General features: G+C 38.5%; 1 protein-coding gene across 6 annotated transcripts in view; it reads right to left on the bottom strand.

Moving 5' to 3' along the window:
- Window positions 1-19,018, bottom strand: part of LOC150084231 (peripheral plasma membrane protein CASK-like) — a 1,403,586-nt gene that overhangs the window by 1,098,687 nt on the left and 285,881 nt on the right. For all 6 annotated transcript variants that reach the window (XM_090375948.1, XM_090375952.1, XM_090375953.1 and 3 more), the window contains exons 3-4: window positions 9,816-9,921; window positions 5,834-5,911 (exon numbers count right to left, since the gene is read on the bottom strand). In XM_090375948.1, coding sequence (XP_090232074.1) covers window positions 5,834-5,911; window positions 9,816-9,921 — 184 coding nt within the window. The remainder of the gene's footprint in view (window positions 1-5,833; window positions 5,912-9,815; window positions 9,922-19,018) is intronic.

The following is a 19,018-nucleotide window of genomic DNA, read 5'->3' as shown; positions in this document are numbered from 1 at the left end:
TAACTAAGAGCAAAGTGGAGAAGAATTGTTCAAGTTAAACATAAAAAAGGCACCTGGAGTGGACGGGATCTATCCAGTTATATTAAAGGAGGCAGCAAAGAAAGTAAGTAAACCCTTGGGCATAATTATGAAAGCTTCCTTGGACTCAGGGGAGGTCCCCATGGACTGGAGGTGTGCAAATGTATCACCAATTCAAGAGGGGGTTCAAAAGGTGACAAAAGTAACTATAGATCTGTTAGTTTAACGTGTGTTCCGGGGAAAACAAAGGAATCACCGGTTAAAGAAGCATTGCAGGATCATCTAAACAAGACTGCATTAATAGTTAAAACACAGCATGGGTTTGTTAAAGGGAGGCCTTGCCTGACCAATTTGATTAGATACTATGATGTAGTCACAAAGGAACTGTATGTCAAAAATAATTTTGATATCATATACTTGGATTTTAGAAAAGCTTTTGATACTGTTGCACATGGAAGACTGCTCTACAAACTGGAGAGGTATGGCATTAAGGGTAAGTTGCTACAATGAATAAAGGGAGAGTTGAGTGGGAGACGACAAAGAGTGGAAATCAATGGACACTGCTCTTCGTGGACAAATTAGTGGAGTTCCCCAGGGATTGGTGCTGGACCCATTGTTGTTTTGTATATTTCTCAATGATGAAGGTATATCAGGCTTAATTTCCAAGTTTGCAGCCGATACAAAGGTTCGCAGGGTTGTTAATGACAGTAAAGAGAGCATGCTACTCCAACTGGATCTAGATAAGTTGGGATAAGGGCTCAGAAGTGGCAACTGAAGTTTAACACTGACAAATGCAAAGTACTGCATATGAATAGCAATAACCAAAGAGAAATGTACCAACTGTGTGGTACTACACTCAGGGAAGTGGAAAGTGAAAAAGACCTGGGAGTAATTGTGAGAGGAGTGCCAGAAGATTATCAAACTCTAACAGGCAGCTAAGTGAATTTGTAATAACTAAGAGCAAAGTGGAGAAGAATTGTTCAAGTTAAACATAAAAAAGGCACCTGGAGTGGACGGGATCTATCCAGTTATATTAAAGGAGGCAGCAAAAAAAGTAAGTAAACCCTTGGGCATAATTATGAAAGCTTCCTTGGACTCAGGGGAGGTCCCCATGGACTGGAGGTGTGCAAATGTAAGGTGCTAAAATGAAACTCAGCAAACTTCAAATATGAAGTTTGCTGAGCAATGCAGATGGGCTGCCAGGGCAGGTCATGGAGTCTTGTCAATGATGTCAAAGTCTTGTCTTCATGCATTAAGAATCTGCAGATAAATGAACCACTAGGTGGCAGTGATCACAGTGTGCTGAAGTGGGATTTATTCAAAGAGGTAACTACCATCGGGGGTAAAGGGAAGGGTTATTGCTTTTGTAAATGCGACTACGGTGGTCTGAGACAGTATTTAAATTCTATACAGTGGGACCAACTGATGATGTTACCAACAGCAAATTCAAAATGGGAAGCATTCAAAGAACTTATCATGGAAGCTACTAAGCGTTACATACCAACTAAGAAATATTGTTCAAGGTTTAGGCCTAAATGGATGTCAGATGAACTAATGAGACATATGGCAGAAAAAAAAATGCATGGGATACATATAAATTAATATGTGACACAGAAGCCTATGATAGATGCAAGTTGATCTGTAACCAAGTTACAAAGGAGGTTAGGTAGACGAAGGCAGATTACAAGAAATCTTTGGCAAGAGATGCAAAGAAAAACAGCAGACACTTCTTTACTTATGTAAACTCTAGAAGGAAGGGGATGAATCAGATTGGTCCACTTGATATCGATGGGTCAACTGTTGATGATCCTGCTCAGGTAGCTAACAAACTAAATGAATATTTTGCATCGACATTCACACACGAGCAGTTATTCAGCGAGGGGAATGCCAGAGACATATTCAACTCTGGCAGTAATCTAGAGAATCTTGTAATAACTGAGAGTAAAGTAGAGGAGAAATTGTTGCAGATAAACACCAGAAAGGCACCTGGGGTGGATGGGATCTATCCAGTTATATTAAAGGAGGCAGCAAAGGAAGTAAGCAAACCTTTAGCCATAATTATGAGAGCTTCCTTGGACTCAGGGGAGGTACCCACAGACTGGAGATGTGCAAATGTGACCCCAATTAACAAAAGAGGATCAAAGGCTGACACAAATAATTATAGACCTGTGAGTTTAACTTCTGTTCCAGGAAAATTAATGGAGGCACTGGTTAAAGAAGCACTGCAGGATCATCTAGACAAGAATTCAGTAATAGCTTGGACACAGCATGGTTTGGTTAAGAGAAAGTCTTGCCTTACCAATTTGATTGGATAATATGATGCAGTTACAAAAGAACTGGATGCAGGGAATAACTTTGATATTATATACTTGGATCTTAGAAAGGCTTTTGATACTGTTGCACATGGAAGACTGCTGCACAAATTGGAGCAGTGTGGCACTGGAGGCAAATTGCTACTATGGATAAAGGGGTGGTTGAGGGGGAGAAGACAGAGAGTGGTAATCAATGGACACTGCTCATCGTGGACTAATGTTATTAGTGTATTAGTGGAGTCCCTCAGGGTTCGGTGTTGGGTCTATTATTGTTTTCTGTATTTATAAATGATACTGATGATGGTATATCAAGCTTAATGTCCAAGTTTGCAGATGTTATGAAGGTTGGCAGGGTTGTCAAGGACACTACTGACACTATGCTGCTGCAACAGGAGATCTGGAAAGGTTGAGCAGATGGGCTGAGAGGTGGCAAATGAAGTTTAACATTGACAAATACAAAGTAGTACATATGGGAAACAGCAACCCCAGAGCAACGTATCAACTCTGTGGTACTACACTGACAGTGGTTGAGAATCAAAATGACCTGGGGGTAATTGTACAGGCAGATATGAAGTTCTCTGAGCAGTGCAGATGGGCTGCAAGAGTAGCTCATGGTGTCTTGTCAATGATATACAGGAATTTTTCTAGCAGCGATAAGGAGGTGATTATTCCCTTGTATAAGGCAATGGTCAGACCACCACTAGAGTACTGTATACAGGTCTGGAGGCCTGTATACAGTACTCTAGTGGTGTACTGTAGGAGCTGCTGGAACGAATACAGAGAAGAGCAACAAGATTAGCGAGTTGAACAAAGGGGTGCTCTTATGAAGAAAGGCTTAAGTTTTGCAAATTACAGTGTCTGGAGACTATGCACCAGCGAGGTGATCTGATAGAGGTGTATAAAGCCTTGAATGGTTTGAGCATGCTCAATGCTGATGGGATTCTTCCTCTTGCTCAGAATTATCAGCTCAGAGGGCATAAATTCAAATTGAGGAAAGACAGATGTAGGATAGACGTGTGGATATTTGTCTTTAGTCAGTGGGTATTTGGTTTGTGGAACAGACTTCCATCACTTGTCGTCGAAGTTGATAGCCTAAATAAATTTAAGGCTCAGCTGGACAGGTATTTCGAACGAACGGAGGGGTGAAGTGGAAGTGGGTTTTTTTTTTGGATGATACTGCATAAGCATGCTTTCTTGCATCATATGTCTCTACTAATGCTAATACTAATGATATATCGGAATTTTGCTAGTAGGGATAGGAAGGTAATTATCCCGTTATACAAGACAATGGTCAGACCACACTTGAGTTCTGTGCAGAGTTCTGGAGGCCTCATTTTAGGATGTAGAGTTGCTAGAACAAGTACAAAGAAGAACAAGATTGGTGAGGGGAACAAAGAAGTGCTGTTACCAAGAAAGGCTTAAGTTCTGCAAATTGCAGCACATGGAGAGTAGGCACCTGTGAGGTGATCTGATTGAGGTGTATAAGGCCTTGAATGCTGATGGGACTCTTCCTCTTGCTCAATTAAGATCCTGAGGGGGCATAGATTCAAATTGAGAATAGATGTGTAGAACAGTTGTAGAATAGATGTGTGGAAAGTTGCCTTTAGCCAGCAGATAGTGATTGGTGGAACAGACTTTGATCTTTTGTTGTGGAAGTTGATAGCCTAAATAAATTTGAGGCTGAGCTAGACAAGCATTTGGAATGAATGAAGGGGTAAAATGGGAGGGGTTGTTTTTTTTTTTTTTTTTTTTTTTGTTTTTTTTTTGGCTGATGCTGCATAAGCTTGCTTTCTTGCATCATATACCTCCACTAATGCTATTAGTGAAGTCCCCCAAGGTTCAGTGTTAGGCCCACTGTTGTTTTTGGTATTTATCAATGATATTGATGAAGTGTATCAGGATTAATGTCTAAGTTTGCAGATGATAGGAAGGTTGGCAGGGTTGTTAATGACAATAATGATAGTAAGCTACTGCAACAGTATCTTGAAAAGTTGAGCAAATGGGCTGAGAGGTGGCAACTGAAGTTTAACATTGATAATTGTAAATGCTGCACATGGGTGGCAGTAACCCCAGAATAACAGCATCACCTGGATAGTACTACACTGAGGGTAGTTGAGAATGAAAAGGACCTTGGGGTAATTGTGCAGTCGGATATGAAGTTTCCTGAGCAGTGCAAACAAGAGGCAAGAGTAGCTCATGGTGTCTTTTCAATGATATACAGAAATTTTTGCTAGCAGGGATAAATGGGTGCTTGTCCCTTTGTATAAGGAAATGGTCCGGCCGCACCTTGAGTACTGCATAGAGATCTGGAGGCCTCATTTTAGGAAAGATATGGAGTTGGAACGAGTACAGAGAAGGGCAACGAGACTGGTGAGTGGAACAGGGGGTTCTGTTACCAAGAAAGGCATAAGTTCTGCAAGTTGCAGCTTCTAGAGACTAGGCACCTGCGAGGTGATCTAATTGAGATGTATAAGGCTTTGAATGGTTTTAGAAAGCTCAATGCTAAAGAAATTCTTCCTCTTGCTCAGATTACTCACCTGATGGGACATAAATTCAAATTGAAGAAAGACAATTGTAGAATAGATGTGCAGAAATTCACCTTTAGCCAGTGTGTGGTTGATAGCTGGAACAAACTTCCATTTGTTGTAATCAAGGTCAACAACTTAATATATTCAAAGCAGAACTAGACAAACATTTGAAGTGAATGGATGGGTGAAATGGGAAGTGGGATTTTTTTTTTTTTGACTGATGCTATATAAGTTTGCTTTCTTGCATCATATGCCTCTACTAATGCTACTGCTAACATGTCGCAGTATATTCATAGCCTCCAAGATCCCTGATCTCAGTACAAATGGCATTTCCTTCCGGAAATATTCAAAGAAAAGAGTGATTGCTCATCAAATATCACTGATCTCAGAGAAAAAATTCCACAAGAAATCAGAAAGAGATTGATGAAAACTTGTAACTTTAATGGAAACTTTCAGAATAGTTTAGAAAATATGTATCCTAATGATAGTAAGTTTATCTAATTTATTTTTTAATAACCAAAATTGCATTATTTATGGTATTAAATAAAAGTTTTTGATAATGTTATATGTCAGCCTGTTCAACTGATATTACAAAATAAAAACTACTAATTCAGTGCTGTACCCTGTGGGGGGGGGGGGTGGAATCAGCAAATGTTATTAAGTCAATTTTTTTTATTAGATGTTCGGTGTAATTAGTACAAAATTTTAATTTGTTTGTCTCGTAATCATAAAATATTTAATTATAATTCTACTGATATAATCAATGTTTTGGTCTAAAAATGACAATAGTTCAATATCTTCAGCTACCAAACATTAAGCTTGTAAAATAATAATGATTTCTCAAATTTTATCTCAGATAACAAAGAGTGTTACTTTTATTTTTTGAATGCTTCTCAGATGTTATTATAGTAGTTCCTTTACTAAGGCTATTATAAATAATCAAAACAAAGTTTAAGAAACTAAGAATAATAATACCTGGCTACAGCTTCACTATAAACAAATCCAGCAGTTGCTCGTTTTACTATTTCATAAAACAAATCAGCTCCCTCCATACTATAAAGGAAACAAATGACAAAATTAAAAAAAAATAATGGAAACTCATGAATAAAATAAAATGAAGTAAAAGTAACACCAAATAACAAAAATACATACAATTTAAAATGAGAAAAAGAGAAACTGCATATGCAATCCTTGATGTACACATGTAACATAAAGACATTTTAATTAATATGTGCAATATACAGGCAGGGCTAGACAAATGTTCCTCTCTCTCTCTCTCTCTCTCTCTCTCTCTCTCTCTCTCTCTCTCTCTCTCTCTCTCTCTCTCTCTCTCTCTGTGTGTGTGTGTGTGTGTGTGTGTGTGTGTGTGCGCGCGCTTTTTTTTTTTTTTTTTTTTTTTTTTATGCCACATAGGCTACACTGTATGTACACCTGTCCCTATAGTTGTGTTAGGAAATAATTCAGAATTGATGAGGTGTGGCAATAAAGTTTCTGGACTGGCACAATAAAAAGAACACAAAGTGAAGGAGCTCAAAAATGGTTTTATTTTTATTCAAAATAATCACCAACTGATTGAATGCACTTATTACACCATTCTAAAAGTTTCTGAAAAGTTACAATGAAGGAGTCAAAAGAGGTGATGTTCAGTTCAGAAGTTATGTTTTCTTTGTCCTCAACATCCTGAAATCTCCTTCCTTTTAGGGCAGTTTTCACTTTGGGAAAGAGGAAGCTGGTGCCAGACCAAAAGAGCAGGTGGATGGTTGATCTGTACAATGCCTTGTTTCATCAGAAATGTCTTCACAACAAGTGCAAAATGGGTGAGGCATGTCAACAAGAACCAGCTGCCTCTCTCTCAAAATTGCAGTCTCACCTGAGAAATGTGCTTCGATAGCCTTTGAAGCACCTATATATAAAATATAGAATGGAAGACGTCTTCGCATGATGACTTTGTTGCTTCTGCTCATCTGTGAGGCTGTGCAGCGCTAATTTTTCACTGACCTTCCTTTTTCCTAAATCTTCATGTAGAATTTGACAACTTGCCTTCTTATCCAAATCCAACTTATCAGTCACCATTCTGAGGGTAAAATGACAATCTCTGGCAAAAATTTCCTGAACTTTTGCAACTCTGTCCTCATTTCCAGAGGTCAATGGATGTCCACTTCCTGGGTCATCGCAAACGCCCTCATGGTCTCTTTGAACAGTATACCATTCAAACATACTGGTACAACTTAACGTTTCATCATCATAAACAGTTTTTAACATTTCATATTTCTGGTGCAGCTTTTCCTAATTTAAAGCAAAATTTGATATTCGTTCATTGCTCCACTGAAAATTGTAATACAGCATGTTAATGCACTAAAAAAACTAGTCATTACTTGCAACCTGCCAGCATACTGAACAATCTCTGTGCCACCATCTCTTGGAAGAAGTCTGAACTACAACATACTAATTCCATTTATTTTCAAACTCATCAAACATTATCACAATAGCACCAGTCCAGGAACTTTATTGCCGCACCTTATAGTGCCACCCGCAAAACTTAGGCAAAGAAAATAAAAAAATGTAAATGTAAATTGGTTGATTAAAATTTAGAAATTTTAATCAAAATCAAATCATAATAAAATTTAGAATTTCGGTCATGAGGTACATATTTCATAATAAATTGTACAATAAAAACATAAGAAAAATATTGATTTAATAATAAACATTTTTATCTGTAATAATAATATAAAGTAATCTACATGTATCAAACAATATCAACAAACAATACTAGATGCCAAATTCCAATCACAGAACACACTTACAAAAATAAAGATATATATATTTTATAAAATAGCAATTTTTTATTTTTTTATAAATGTTATCTATTCACATATCACTTACGGTTTATACCTTTCAAGCGCAATCAGATCTCTGCATTAGAAGTTTCACAAACAAGACAAACAGGTTTCAGAAATAGCAAGTGAAAGCACATCACTAACATAGCAAATAAAAAATATTAGTTATCTGGACAAGAAGCTTTTTCAGAAGCTGCTAAGTGGGACTTCATTTATGATTTAAAATTATTGTTACCTGTAATTTTTGATTTAAAATTATTGTTTCCTGTAATTTTTGATTTAAAATTAGTAGTTTAGTATTTATTTGTAATTCCCTGATTAATTTGGTGCATTTGTTCTCTACTTGGTCCATGTAATTGCAAAAATACTATACTGCACAAATTGGAGCAGTGTTGCATTGGAGGCAAATTGCTGCTATGGATAAAGGGGTGGTTGAGGGGGAGAAGACAGAGAGTGGTAATCAATGGACACTGCTCATCGTGGACTAATGTTATCAGTGGGGTCCCTCAGAGTTCAGTGTTGGGTCCATTATTGTTTTCTGTATTTATAAATGATACTGATGATGGTATATCAAGCTTAATGTCCAAGTTTGCAGACGATACGAAGGTTGGCAGGGTTGTCAAGGACACTACTGACACTATGCTGCTGCTGCAACAGCATCTGGAAAGGTTGAGCAGATGGACTGAGAGGTGGCAAATGAAGTTTAACATTGACAAATGTAAAGTACTACATATGGGAAACAGCAACCCCAGAGCAACGTATCAACTCTGTGGTACTACACTGACAGTGGTAGAGAATGAAAGGGACCTGGGGGTGGTTGTGCAGGCAGATATGAAGTTCTCTGAGCAGTGCAGATGGGCTGCAAGATTGATTGATTGATTTGGTAGTTGTTGGCGCATCGGCTTCTGTGGCCATAATGCACCTCCCAAGGTTTTTGCAGTACTTTGATCCAAGCCCGAGGCGGGAATCGAACCCGCGACCTTTGGGTTGCCGGTTAGGTGCTTTACCCACTCGGCTAGCCTGGTCGGCCGGGCTGCAAGAGTAGCTCATGGTGTATTGTCAATGATATACAGGAATTTTTCTAGCAGGGATAAGGAGCTGATTATTCCCTTGTTTAAGGCAATGGTCAGGCCACACCTGTTGTTGTTGTTGTTGTTGTTGTTGTTTGATTTTTAGGAGCATTAGCAACTAAGGCCATATTGCTCCAGGGATATGCGGTGGTCATTTGCTGACCTTTCCGCATCCTCCGTATTTAGTGGTGACAGGCTCGAACCCCGGTCTAATCAAGAAGCATGTGCTACGCACTGCTGCTCCTTCCCACCTGGTTACGGAGGTGCCAGGCCACACCTACAGTACTGTATACAGCTCAGGAGGCCTCATTTCAAGAAGGATGTAGAGTTGCTGGAACGAGTGCAGAGAAGGGCAACAAGATTAGTGAATGGAAGAAAGGGGTGCTCTTACAAAGAAAGGCTTAAGTTTTGCAAATTACAGTGTCTGGAGACTAGGCACCAGCGAGGTGATCTGATAGAGGTGTATAAAGCCTTGAATGGTTGGAGCATGCTCAATGCTGATGGGATTCTTCCTCTTGCTCAGAATAATCACCTGAGAGGGCATAAATTCAAATTGAGGAAAAATCAGATGTAGGATAGACTTGCGGAAATTTGCCTTTAGCAAGCGGGTGGTTGATTGGTGGAACAGACTTCCATCCCTTGCTGTGGAAGTTGGCCTAAATAAGTTTAAGGTTCAGCTGGACTGGTATTTCGAACGAACAGAGGGGTGAAGTGGAAGTGTTTTTTTTTTTTTTTTTTTTTTTTTTTGGCTGATGCTGCATAAGCTTGCTTTCTTGCACCAAATGCCTATGCTAATGCTAAGTGTTCTACATATCATATATTGAGGTAAATTTCTCTTATTCTTCTACAAATATTGATATCAACCTGGAACATACTGAGCACCATAACTCCTTTGATATATACTATCAAAGGAAGAATGAATAAACAAGTTACTTTTAACTACACTCACCAAAAATTAAATAAGTAACTAATCAAAGCAGAGTGACAAATTAGTACTGTACAAAAATAATAGACAAAAGGAGATGTAAAGACAAAAAAAAAAACTCTTACTACTCAAACACCATATACAGCATTCCTTCTGAGCTATATGTTTCTAGTAACTCTACAATGTGGGGATGTTTCAGCATATGACAGATTGCTGCTTCTTGCTTCAAGTCTGCAAATAAGAAAAAAAATCAGTGAAACATAGACATAAGTATTTCATTTTCATATAAAATGTATAGTTGTTTCTTTAATATCAACAATTCTACTCAACTTATTCTTTAACACAAAACACTATACTTACTATATCAAGCCAAGATTTGCAAATGGCGCATGGATACCTGTCTTAACAATTAAAAGTATTAATCTTTTGTCTTTTTGAATATTAAATGCAGTAGTATTTCTAACACTACTACTGCAAGCTGAATATTTTCCATAGTAGAAGTGGCATATGTCAAAAAAATTTCTGTGGGAGAAAGGGAGGTAATACATAATCAGAATGACAATAGTGTGGAGAATAAGAGGCTAGAGTGACTAAAAGGAAAAACTAAAGCTGATATCCATGCAAAATAACTGGACTGCTCTTCATGGAGTCCCTCAGGGTTCAGTGTTGGGTCCATCGTTGTTTTCTGTATTTATAAATGATACTGATGATGGTATATCAGGCTTAATGTCCAAGTTTTCAGATGATACGAGGGTTGGGAGGGTGGTTAATGACACTAACGACAGTACACTGCTGCAACAGGATCTAGAAAAGTTGAGTGGATGGGCTAAGAGGTGGTAAATAAAGTTTAACATTGACAAATGGAAAGTACTACATATGGTAAGCAGTAAACCCAGAATAATGTATCAACTTTGTGGTACTACACTGACAGTGGTAGAGAATGAAAAGGACCTGGAGGTAATTGTGCAGGCAGATATGAAGTTTTCTGAGCAATGCAGACGGTCTGCAAGAGTAGCTCATGGTGTCTTGTCAATGATATACAGGAATTTTTCTAGCAGGGATAAGGAGGTGATTATCCCCTTGTATAAGGCAATGGTCAGGCCACACCTAGAGTACTGTATACAGGTCTGGAGGCCTCATTTTAAGAAGGATGTAGAGCTGTTGGAACAAGTACAGAGAAGGACAACATGATTAGTGAATGGAACAAAGGTTTCTCTTACGAAGAAAGGCTTAAGTTTTGCAAATTACAGTGTCTGGAGACTAAACACCTGCGAGGTGATCCGACTGAGGTGCATAAAGCCTTGAATGGTTTGAGCATGCTCAATGCGGATGGGATTCTTTCTCTTGCTCAGAATAATTGCCTGAGAGGGCATAAATTCAAATTGAGGAAAGACAGTTGTAGGATAGATGTGCGGAAGTTTACCTTTAGCCAGTGGGTGGTTGATTGCTGGAACAAACTTCCATCTTTTGTTGTAGAAGTTGATAGCTTAAATAGATTCAAAGCAGAACTTGACAAACATTTTCAGTGAGTGGATGGGTGAAATAAGGGTGTTTTTTTTTTTTTTTTTTTGGCTGATGCTATAGAAGCTTGCTTTCTTGCATCATGTGCCTTTGCTAATGCTAACATATCATAAGGTCACAGTACTGATAAAAATATAATTAATTTTATGTTTATACTCCAGAAAAGCTACACAGGTCGACGTGTTTGCAAGATGGAGTATACAAGAACAGCACCATATTAAAACCATAGTCAACTTGAACATGAGTACTACTGTAGCCTCATATCTGATTGATCACTTGGCTATGCCTTTCAAACCTCAAGAACATATAAGAAAAAAAAATTAACCACAAATTTGTAGACCAGAATTGGAGGGGAGGCCTCATAGTGAGAAAAGGGTGTAGCACATTGCATAGACTTAACAGCAGGTCACTGTGCAACAGTTTACGTTGAAATACAATATGAGGAAGGCAAGAACAATATCCCAATTGACGATGTACTGCACACTGAGATGTATGACGTTCCACAGCAGATGACCCAAGAGACAGTTTCCTCGCCACTAATCATCATCTACAGCAAATGCTGTGGTATCAGACAAGTAAAAAATATCAGGTGCAACACGGTGACAGATGCCTTAATGTGTGGTGCAAGGAACATGAGTCTATGGACCCATCATGCATGGTGTTCACTATCCACACAGGTGGTGGTGGTTGCTTAATATGGGGTATGTTTTTCTGGCAAGAACTACGACTCCTAGTGTGTATGGACCGACATTTCACTGGTGAAATCTACTAGCAACTCTAAGGAGACCACATGCCCTTGTCATGTTGCATTTTTATTCTAGACAGAAATAAGATCTTCCAAGGCAATAATGCATCATGTAATCGTGGCCATACTGTGTACAAGTGATTTGAGGAACACAGTGAAGATATCACCACCTTGATTGGCTTCCAAATTCGTCTGAATTCAGTCCAATTGAACACCTGTGGGATGTTTTGAAACAGGAAGTGAAGCATATGGACATGCAACCATCATCTATTCAGACACTGTGGAAAGCCTTTCAGGAAGCATGGCTTCTGATCCCTACAAACATCTTCCAATATTATTATTATTATTAGCCATATGGTGCAAGGAAGCCCAAGGCTTATTATGGTGCACCAGCCAAAAAAAATTTCTGTGTTACCCTGAGAGAGAGAACAAGAGTCAGAAGTAGAAGAATGATGATATTCAGCTCAGGACCCTGGGTGTGCCAAGCCCATACTCACCAGATGTGAGTCCCAGGAGTTCTAGTGGAGTCAATGCCTAAGTGAACAGCAGCTGTTATCCATGCAAACAGCAGCCCAACACAGTATTAGGTAGGTAGACTCAGTGATCACTGAGTGTATATTTTAGAGGTCTGCACGAGCCTACATTTTTTATTTTTACCAGGCCCAAAGTCTAGACAGCCCAACATAACTTAAATTTGTTTTATGAATTCATCCCCCCCCCCAAACTGACTTTTATCCCACCTTGATTGAAACTTTTTATATAAATAAAAATCACTAGCGATTTTTATAGTAAAAATAAACTTTCAAATTCAAAAATTCAATATTAATAATCATATAACGATAATTATCCAAAATAATTATCAATATTAATTATATTGATAATTATCTATAAATATATAAATATAATTGAAAAAAAGAAACTAATAAATTTTCAATTTACCATATTTAGTATAATTCCAAACGAATATCAATATCAATCTCTACTTAAATTAAAAAATTAGAACTGGCTGCCACTTCTGTCACTGGCTGTTCTCACTATACAAATGATTTGTAAGCCCATTCCCCTTACCTTTATTTCTAAATTATTGGTCAGTATTGGATATAGCAGAGAAGCAGTTAGAAAGTGTTGCAAGTGAATGTTCTTAAAATTGAAAGCAGATCAACCCAAAATCTCAGATTTAGTACAACTAAGGATTAAAGGTATCACACTTTTAATAAATACTGTATACTGTACACATACAACTAAAATGGAACCCACTGCCGGGGGACATAATGATTCATATACTCTTAATGTAACATAAATTGCAACTTAATGCCCGCTTAAGGCTACTTTACTGAGAAAAAATACAGGCCAGGTAATTTCCGTGAAAGAGTACACATTTCGGTGAATTTTGGAGACAGTGAAATGCACCTTATTGGTCAATTAAAAGTGTCAGACAACTAATACAGATTTTTTTCTAAAAAACCTTTAAGAATTTAAACACATAAAAAAAAATTTTTAGAAAATATATGTAGGAAATGGCCTGAAAAAAAGTCGGAAATATTTGGAAATAAAAGTTCATTATGATTATTTATATCCGAACCAAGCATGAACGTTGTTCGTGTTACCGGGCCCAAGGGCTAGGGCCAGACCCATGCAGACCTCTAGTGTATACAGGGAGATTCACTACCAGTGCATCAAACTTGCAGGAGGTGTAGGGGGCACAAAGACGAATCCGAATCACAAAGCATTGCAGGGTCCAAAATGCCTTCGTCATCCAGTAGAGGACACTGAATGGGAGGTTGCATGAACAGCGATCCCGCTAGAAATCAGCATTTACGAACCAGTTCCCGAGGCAGTAGGATGGACGAGTATTCAAACGATGAACTGGCCGACATGCACCTCGCGTATGGAGCTGCGGACTGTAACGGGCGACGCTCTGCGCTTGTACCAGGAACGTTTCCCACACAGGCGTGCTCCTCATCATACGATTTTTGCACGTGTGCACAGAAGGTTACGTGAGATTGGTTGTTTCATGAGGGGTACCATGAATCAAGAGCGAATGACAAGGACGCCAGACAATGAGGAGAATGTCCTATGTCTTGCAGAAGGCAATTCGAGTACGAGTACTCGAGGGTTAGGCCAACGATTGGGTATTTCCCAATCCACTGTATGGAGAATACTGTCAACAAACCAAATGAGTTCATACCATCTGCAACGCGTCCAATCATTGGAGCCTGCGGATTATCCACCCCAGAGGACTTTTGCTACTTGGTTTCTTCAACAGAAACGGTTCGCAAATGCTGACTTCCAGCAGGATCGCTGTTTATGCGACCTCCCGTTCACCGTCCTCTATCGCATGACGAAGGCATTTAAGAGCCTGCAATGCTATGTGATTCCGATTCGTCTTTGTGCCCCCTACACCTCCTGCAAGTTTGTTGCACTGGTAGTGAATCACCTTGTATATATAAAACACTAGAGTGTTTTATATATTTCCCAAATCACCACAATTTCAATCAAATCAAGCACCTGTGAGATGAGATGAGATGAAACGAACTCTTTGGAATACAGATCCCAACTATACAATTTGCAACAGCAGTGGCAAGCAATTGAGTCAACGTGGAAAACCCAAGTCAAGGGCTTAGAGGGGGGAACAGGCATTCTGTGTGTTATTAGACACTCAGTCTAAAACACTGATGGATCCAATATCTTTGTATTTCAGAAAATTTAGGAGAAGTCCGGTTGGCCTGCCTCCCTAAAATCCACTCATGCACACCTTCTCAACAGCAAGCCCTGTTACGTCACTTAAGTGGCAACAAACATGTAGAGTGGTTCTCTTCGAGACGCTTGGTCAGTGTGAAGAGGAAAAGACAAAATCCTCCAGCACATGACTGCACAACGAAACAAATGGCCCTCAGTCTCCAGCAGCTTTCGCTCTCCCTCTTATGGCAGTGAGAGGATCACAGTGGAAGCAGAGGGTGCTAAGAATCTCTGGGTAAGACCAGGTTGCCATGCACAGAAACTGAACTTGGCCTGTATAACGTAAGATCGCTCATCAGTGAAAACAGAATATTAGAGCTGGAAAAGGAATTAGAAAATGTGAATTAGAATTGGAAGAAATGAATCATAAGTTTATCAAGTCGAAATCTGCTGTACACCAATGGAAACAGTGAAAGGAGCAAAGGTGGATTTGGCTTTCTGGTCCATAAAGATATAAAAAACAACATTTTGGAATTCAAAAGTACATCACCACGGGTGTCAAGACTACTACTCAGGATTTCTAAGAGGTGCAAGCTAAAGGTTATAATGATTTATGCATCAACATCGAGCTGTGATGAAGAAGAGGTTGAAGAACCGTACACCAAAATTGAGAGTCTTCTAGATGAGCAGAAAACTCACTACACTATCATTATGGGGGACTTCAATGCTAAGACTGGAGAGAGACAAAACAGCACAGAAAGGGGAACCATAGGAGATTTTGGAGTTGGTGACAGAAATGAAAGAGGTGAAAGTGAAAGACTTGTGAAATTTGAAGAATCTCAAGGAATATAAGTAATGAACACTTTTTTCAAGAAAAGGGTGAGCGGAAAGTGGACATGGAAGAGCCAAAATGGATTAACAACTAATGAAATTGACTTCATCCTCACTAACAGAAGTTATGTTGTGAATGATATTACCGTCTTGAACAAGGTAAACGTTGGAAGTGATCACAGAATGGTAAGATGATTACACTTGATATAGATGTAAGAAAAGAAAGGAAAAAACTGACTCGAGTAAATAATACAAAGATCTTTGAGATAACAGAAGAGGAGAAAAGCAGTATATACTGGAACTTAAGAACAAGTGTGAGCTTCTGCAGACTATTCAGGATCAAGATATTGACAAGGAATACTACAACTTTCTGAAAGTGATAAAGCCCAAGAAACTTATAGGTAAAAAGAAATCCAAAGAAGAAAAAATTAGTCATGAAACGCTTGTTATGATGAACTGAAGATGACAAATGAAAAGCAAGATAAACACTGACAAGGATAAAATTGAGTCAAAGAGGACATAAAAAGATTTAACACAAGAAAAGCAGACCAAGCATTAAGGGAAAACAAAGGATTTAAATCAGCAGCCATGAGCAGTAATACAGAGAGACAAATGATACTGAAACTGAAGAATAGCGATGGTGTACTTATAAATAGCAAAGAAGGCATAATTCAAATAGCAGACTATAGAGAATTATACAAGGAGTGAGGGAATGAATGATACCAGCAGTGGGGAAGATGGATCACAAATTAGTAGGCGCCTCTGTAGCCAGGAGCAGCAGTGCGTAGCACATGCTTCTTGATTAGACCGGGGTTCAAGCCCATGACCCACCAAATGCGGAGGATGTGGAAAGGTCAGGGAATGACCATCGCATATCCCCAGAGCAATATGGCCTTAGTTGCTAATGCTCCTAAAAACCAAATAACAACAACAACAAATTAGTAACACATACGACTACCCGATATCCTTCCCCATGAGACAGAACATGCGTTGAAAAAATTGAAGAATCAGAAAGCCCCGGGGGAAGATGAAGTTACTGTAGAGTTGGTAAAATTGAGAGGAAGAGACATGACACAGAAACCGGCAAGATTCTTCACAAAATGCATTATAAAAGGCATGATGCCTAAATAGTGGAATTATGCGATCATAGTTTTGCTGTATAAGAAAGGAGATAAATCAAAAATTGAAAATTATAGACCAATTAGCTTGTTATCCCACATCCACAAGTTGTTCACAAGGGTCATTACTAACAGATTAGAAAGAATACTTGATGAGAATCAACCGAAAGAGCAAGCTGGCTTTAGGACAGGATTCTTGACTATGGATCACCTTCACATAATATCACAGCTCATGGAGAAAGCAAATGAATAAAAAAACACCATTATGCCTGGCATTTGTGGATAATGAAAAGGCATTTGACTCCATACAGCATAAGGCAAGGCATAGATACCCCATATATTATGATTTTGGAGAAAATATATGAGAACACTACCTCCTTTATTGAACTAGACAAGGACAGTAGCAAATTTAAAATTGAGAAAGGAGTTCGACAAGGAGGCACAATATCTCTGAAGTTGTTTACTGCTGCCCTTGAGGAAGCTTTCAGAAGATTAGACTGGTCGCAGAAAGGAGTCAATGAATGGAGAGTACCTAAACCATCTACAATTTGCAGACGACATTGTGATCATAAGCCATTGTCCCAAAGAATTAGAAGAAAATCTTAATCGGTTATGCAGAGTTAGTAAGGATTTCGGACTAAAGATGAATATGGCTAAAACAAAAGTAATGATGAACAAGTATGCCACAGAAAGGAATATAATCATTGAAGGAGAAGTAATTGAAAAGGTAGATTCATATACTTATCTGGGACAAGTCATTAGCTGTAATAATGATGGATGGCTGGAAGTCAACAGAAGAATAAATTTGGGATGGATAGCATTCAGGAAATATAGTTACATACTGAGCAGCAATATCCCAATTTGTCTGAAACATAAAATAATGAACCAATGTATACTCCCCACCATGACTTATGGAAGTGAAACTTGGGCACTCACCAAAAGAATGGAAGAAAAGCTGAGAACTACACAGCAAAGAATGGAACAAATTATATTAGGAATCAGACCATTAGATAAGAAGATAAACACATGGATTAGGCAGCAAACTGTAGTTTGCTGCCTAATCCATGTGTAAAAAAGTAAAGGACATTCTTATCAAAACTAAAGAACTAAAATGGTCTTGGGCAGGACACATAGCTCGAAGACATGATGACAGATGGACTAAGAAAATAACAGAATGGTACCCAAGAGGAGCTAGAAGAAAACTTGGAAGGCAACGACAGAGAGGGACAAATGAAATTCACGAGTTCGTGGGTAGTGAATGGATGGCAATTGTACAAAACAGAAGGAACTGGAAAGTTGCTGAAGGGGCCTTCATCCTGCAGTGGATTGAAAATGGCTGATGATGATGATAGACAACCCCTTCCTGTGGCACACTTTCGACATCTCATTACCACAACAAATTCAGGCTATTCTGTGTGCTAAAGTCAGACCTACTTGCTGTTAGGTAGGTATACCTAATACAGTAACTACTCAGTGTATACCATTCTTAGACCATAAACAGTGGAAGCAGATCTTGTTAGACTGTTCCCACCATTCCATGGTCTAAGACTGATGAGCTAGGCACCATTGCAAGCTATATTTCATATTCGCTGATATGATGTACAGCTTGTGAGCAGTGAGAGGCTATACCATGAAAACCAATCCATGCAACTTACAAGAGATGGACATCTGAAGCTACAAGGTCACATTTTTCCATGACATCACATGGTTCGCTATCACCACCCTCCTCTCAGAGATCAGCAATTTCTATCTGACAGTTTTTGTTATTTTTTTTTACCTTAATCTGACTTTGTATACATATGCATCATTACCCTCCTCCTACCATTTCACTCATAGGATACAGTTGGCTTTGCAAAGTTCGTGTGGCTGTCACAAGCAATGACAAACTGCTGATACGACGTTCAAAAGTTAAACCTCTTGGAAACACCCTATGCTCATTGCCACAACTCACTTTCTTGTTTGTAATATCTCTCCTATTACCTGCACAATTTTTAACCTGTTCCTGTTTTGCAAACATCTCATTCACACCATTGGGAAGGGTGCCCGAATACTTTTAGTAGGGCGATCTGTATACTGCATGATAATTTTAGCCTTGCAATCGGCAAGTGACGGTCTTCATTTTGGGTCCTTTTTAATCAGAAACTGCATATTCTGTAATAAATCAGGGAGAAAATGTTTTGATTATATAACTAATATATAATATAAGTGATATATATATTTTTTTCTTCTTTTTATAATAAAATTGATGAAAACGTCAAATTTAATTTATTTTTACAAAAAAAATCTCACACTAGGATAACTATATATTGGAGCTCTTTTGTTTAAGGCATAAAGTCCCCTCCCCTCTACAGCTGATGCAAATTCCTTTAAAACATGCGTTTTGTTATATTTTAGTGACTTGCCACACTTTATTTATTGCTAATTAGTTTAGGAA

Source organism: Mastigoproctus giganteus, chromosome 6 (genome assembly GCF_048544385.1).
Source record: "Mastigoproctus giganteus isolate SK-2022 chromosome 6, ASM4854438v1, whole genome shotgun sequence".
In the NCBI taxonomy this organism is placed as follows: Eukaryota; Metazoa; Arthropoda; class Arachnida; order Uropygi; family Thelyphonidae; genus Mastigoproctus; species Mastigoproctus giganteus.
Note: the sequence above shows the minus strand (reverse complement) of the source record. Positions and strands in the feature narration are given on the sequence as shown.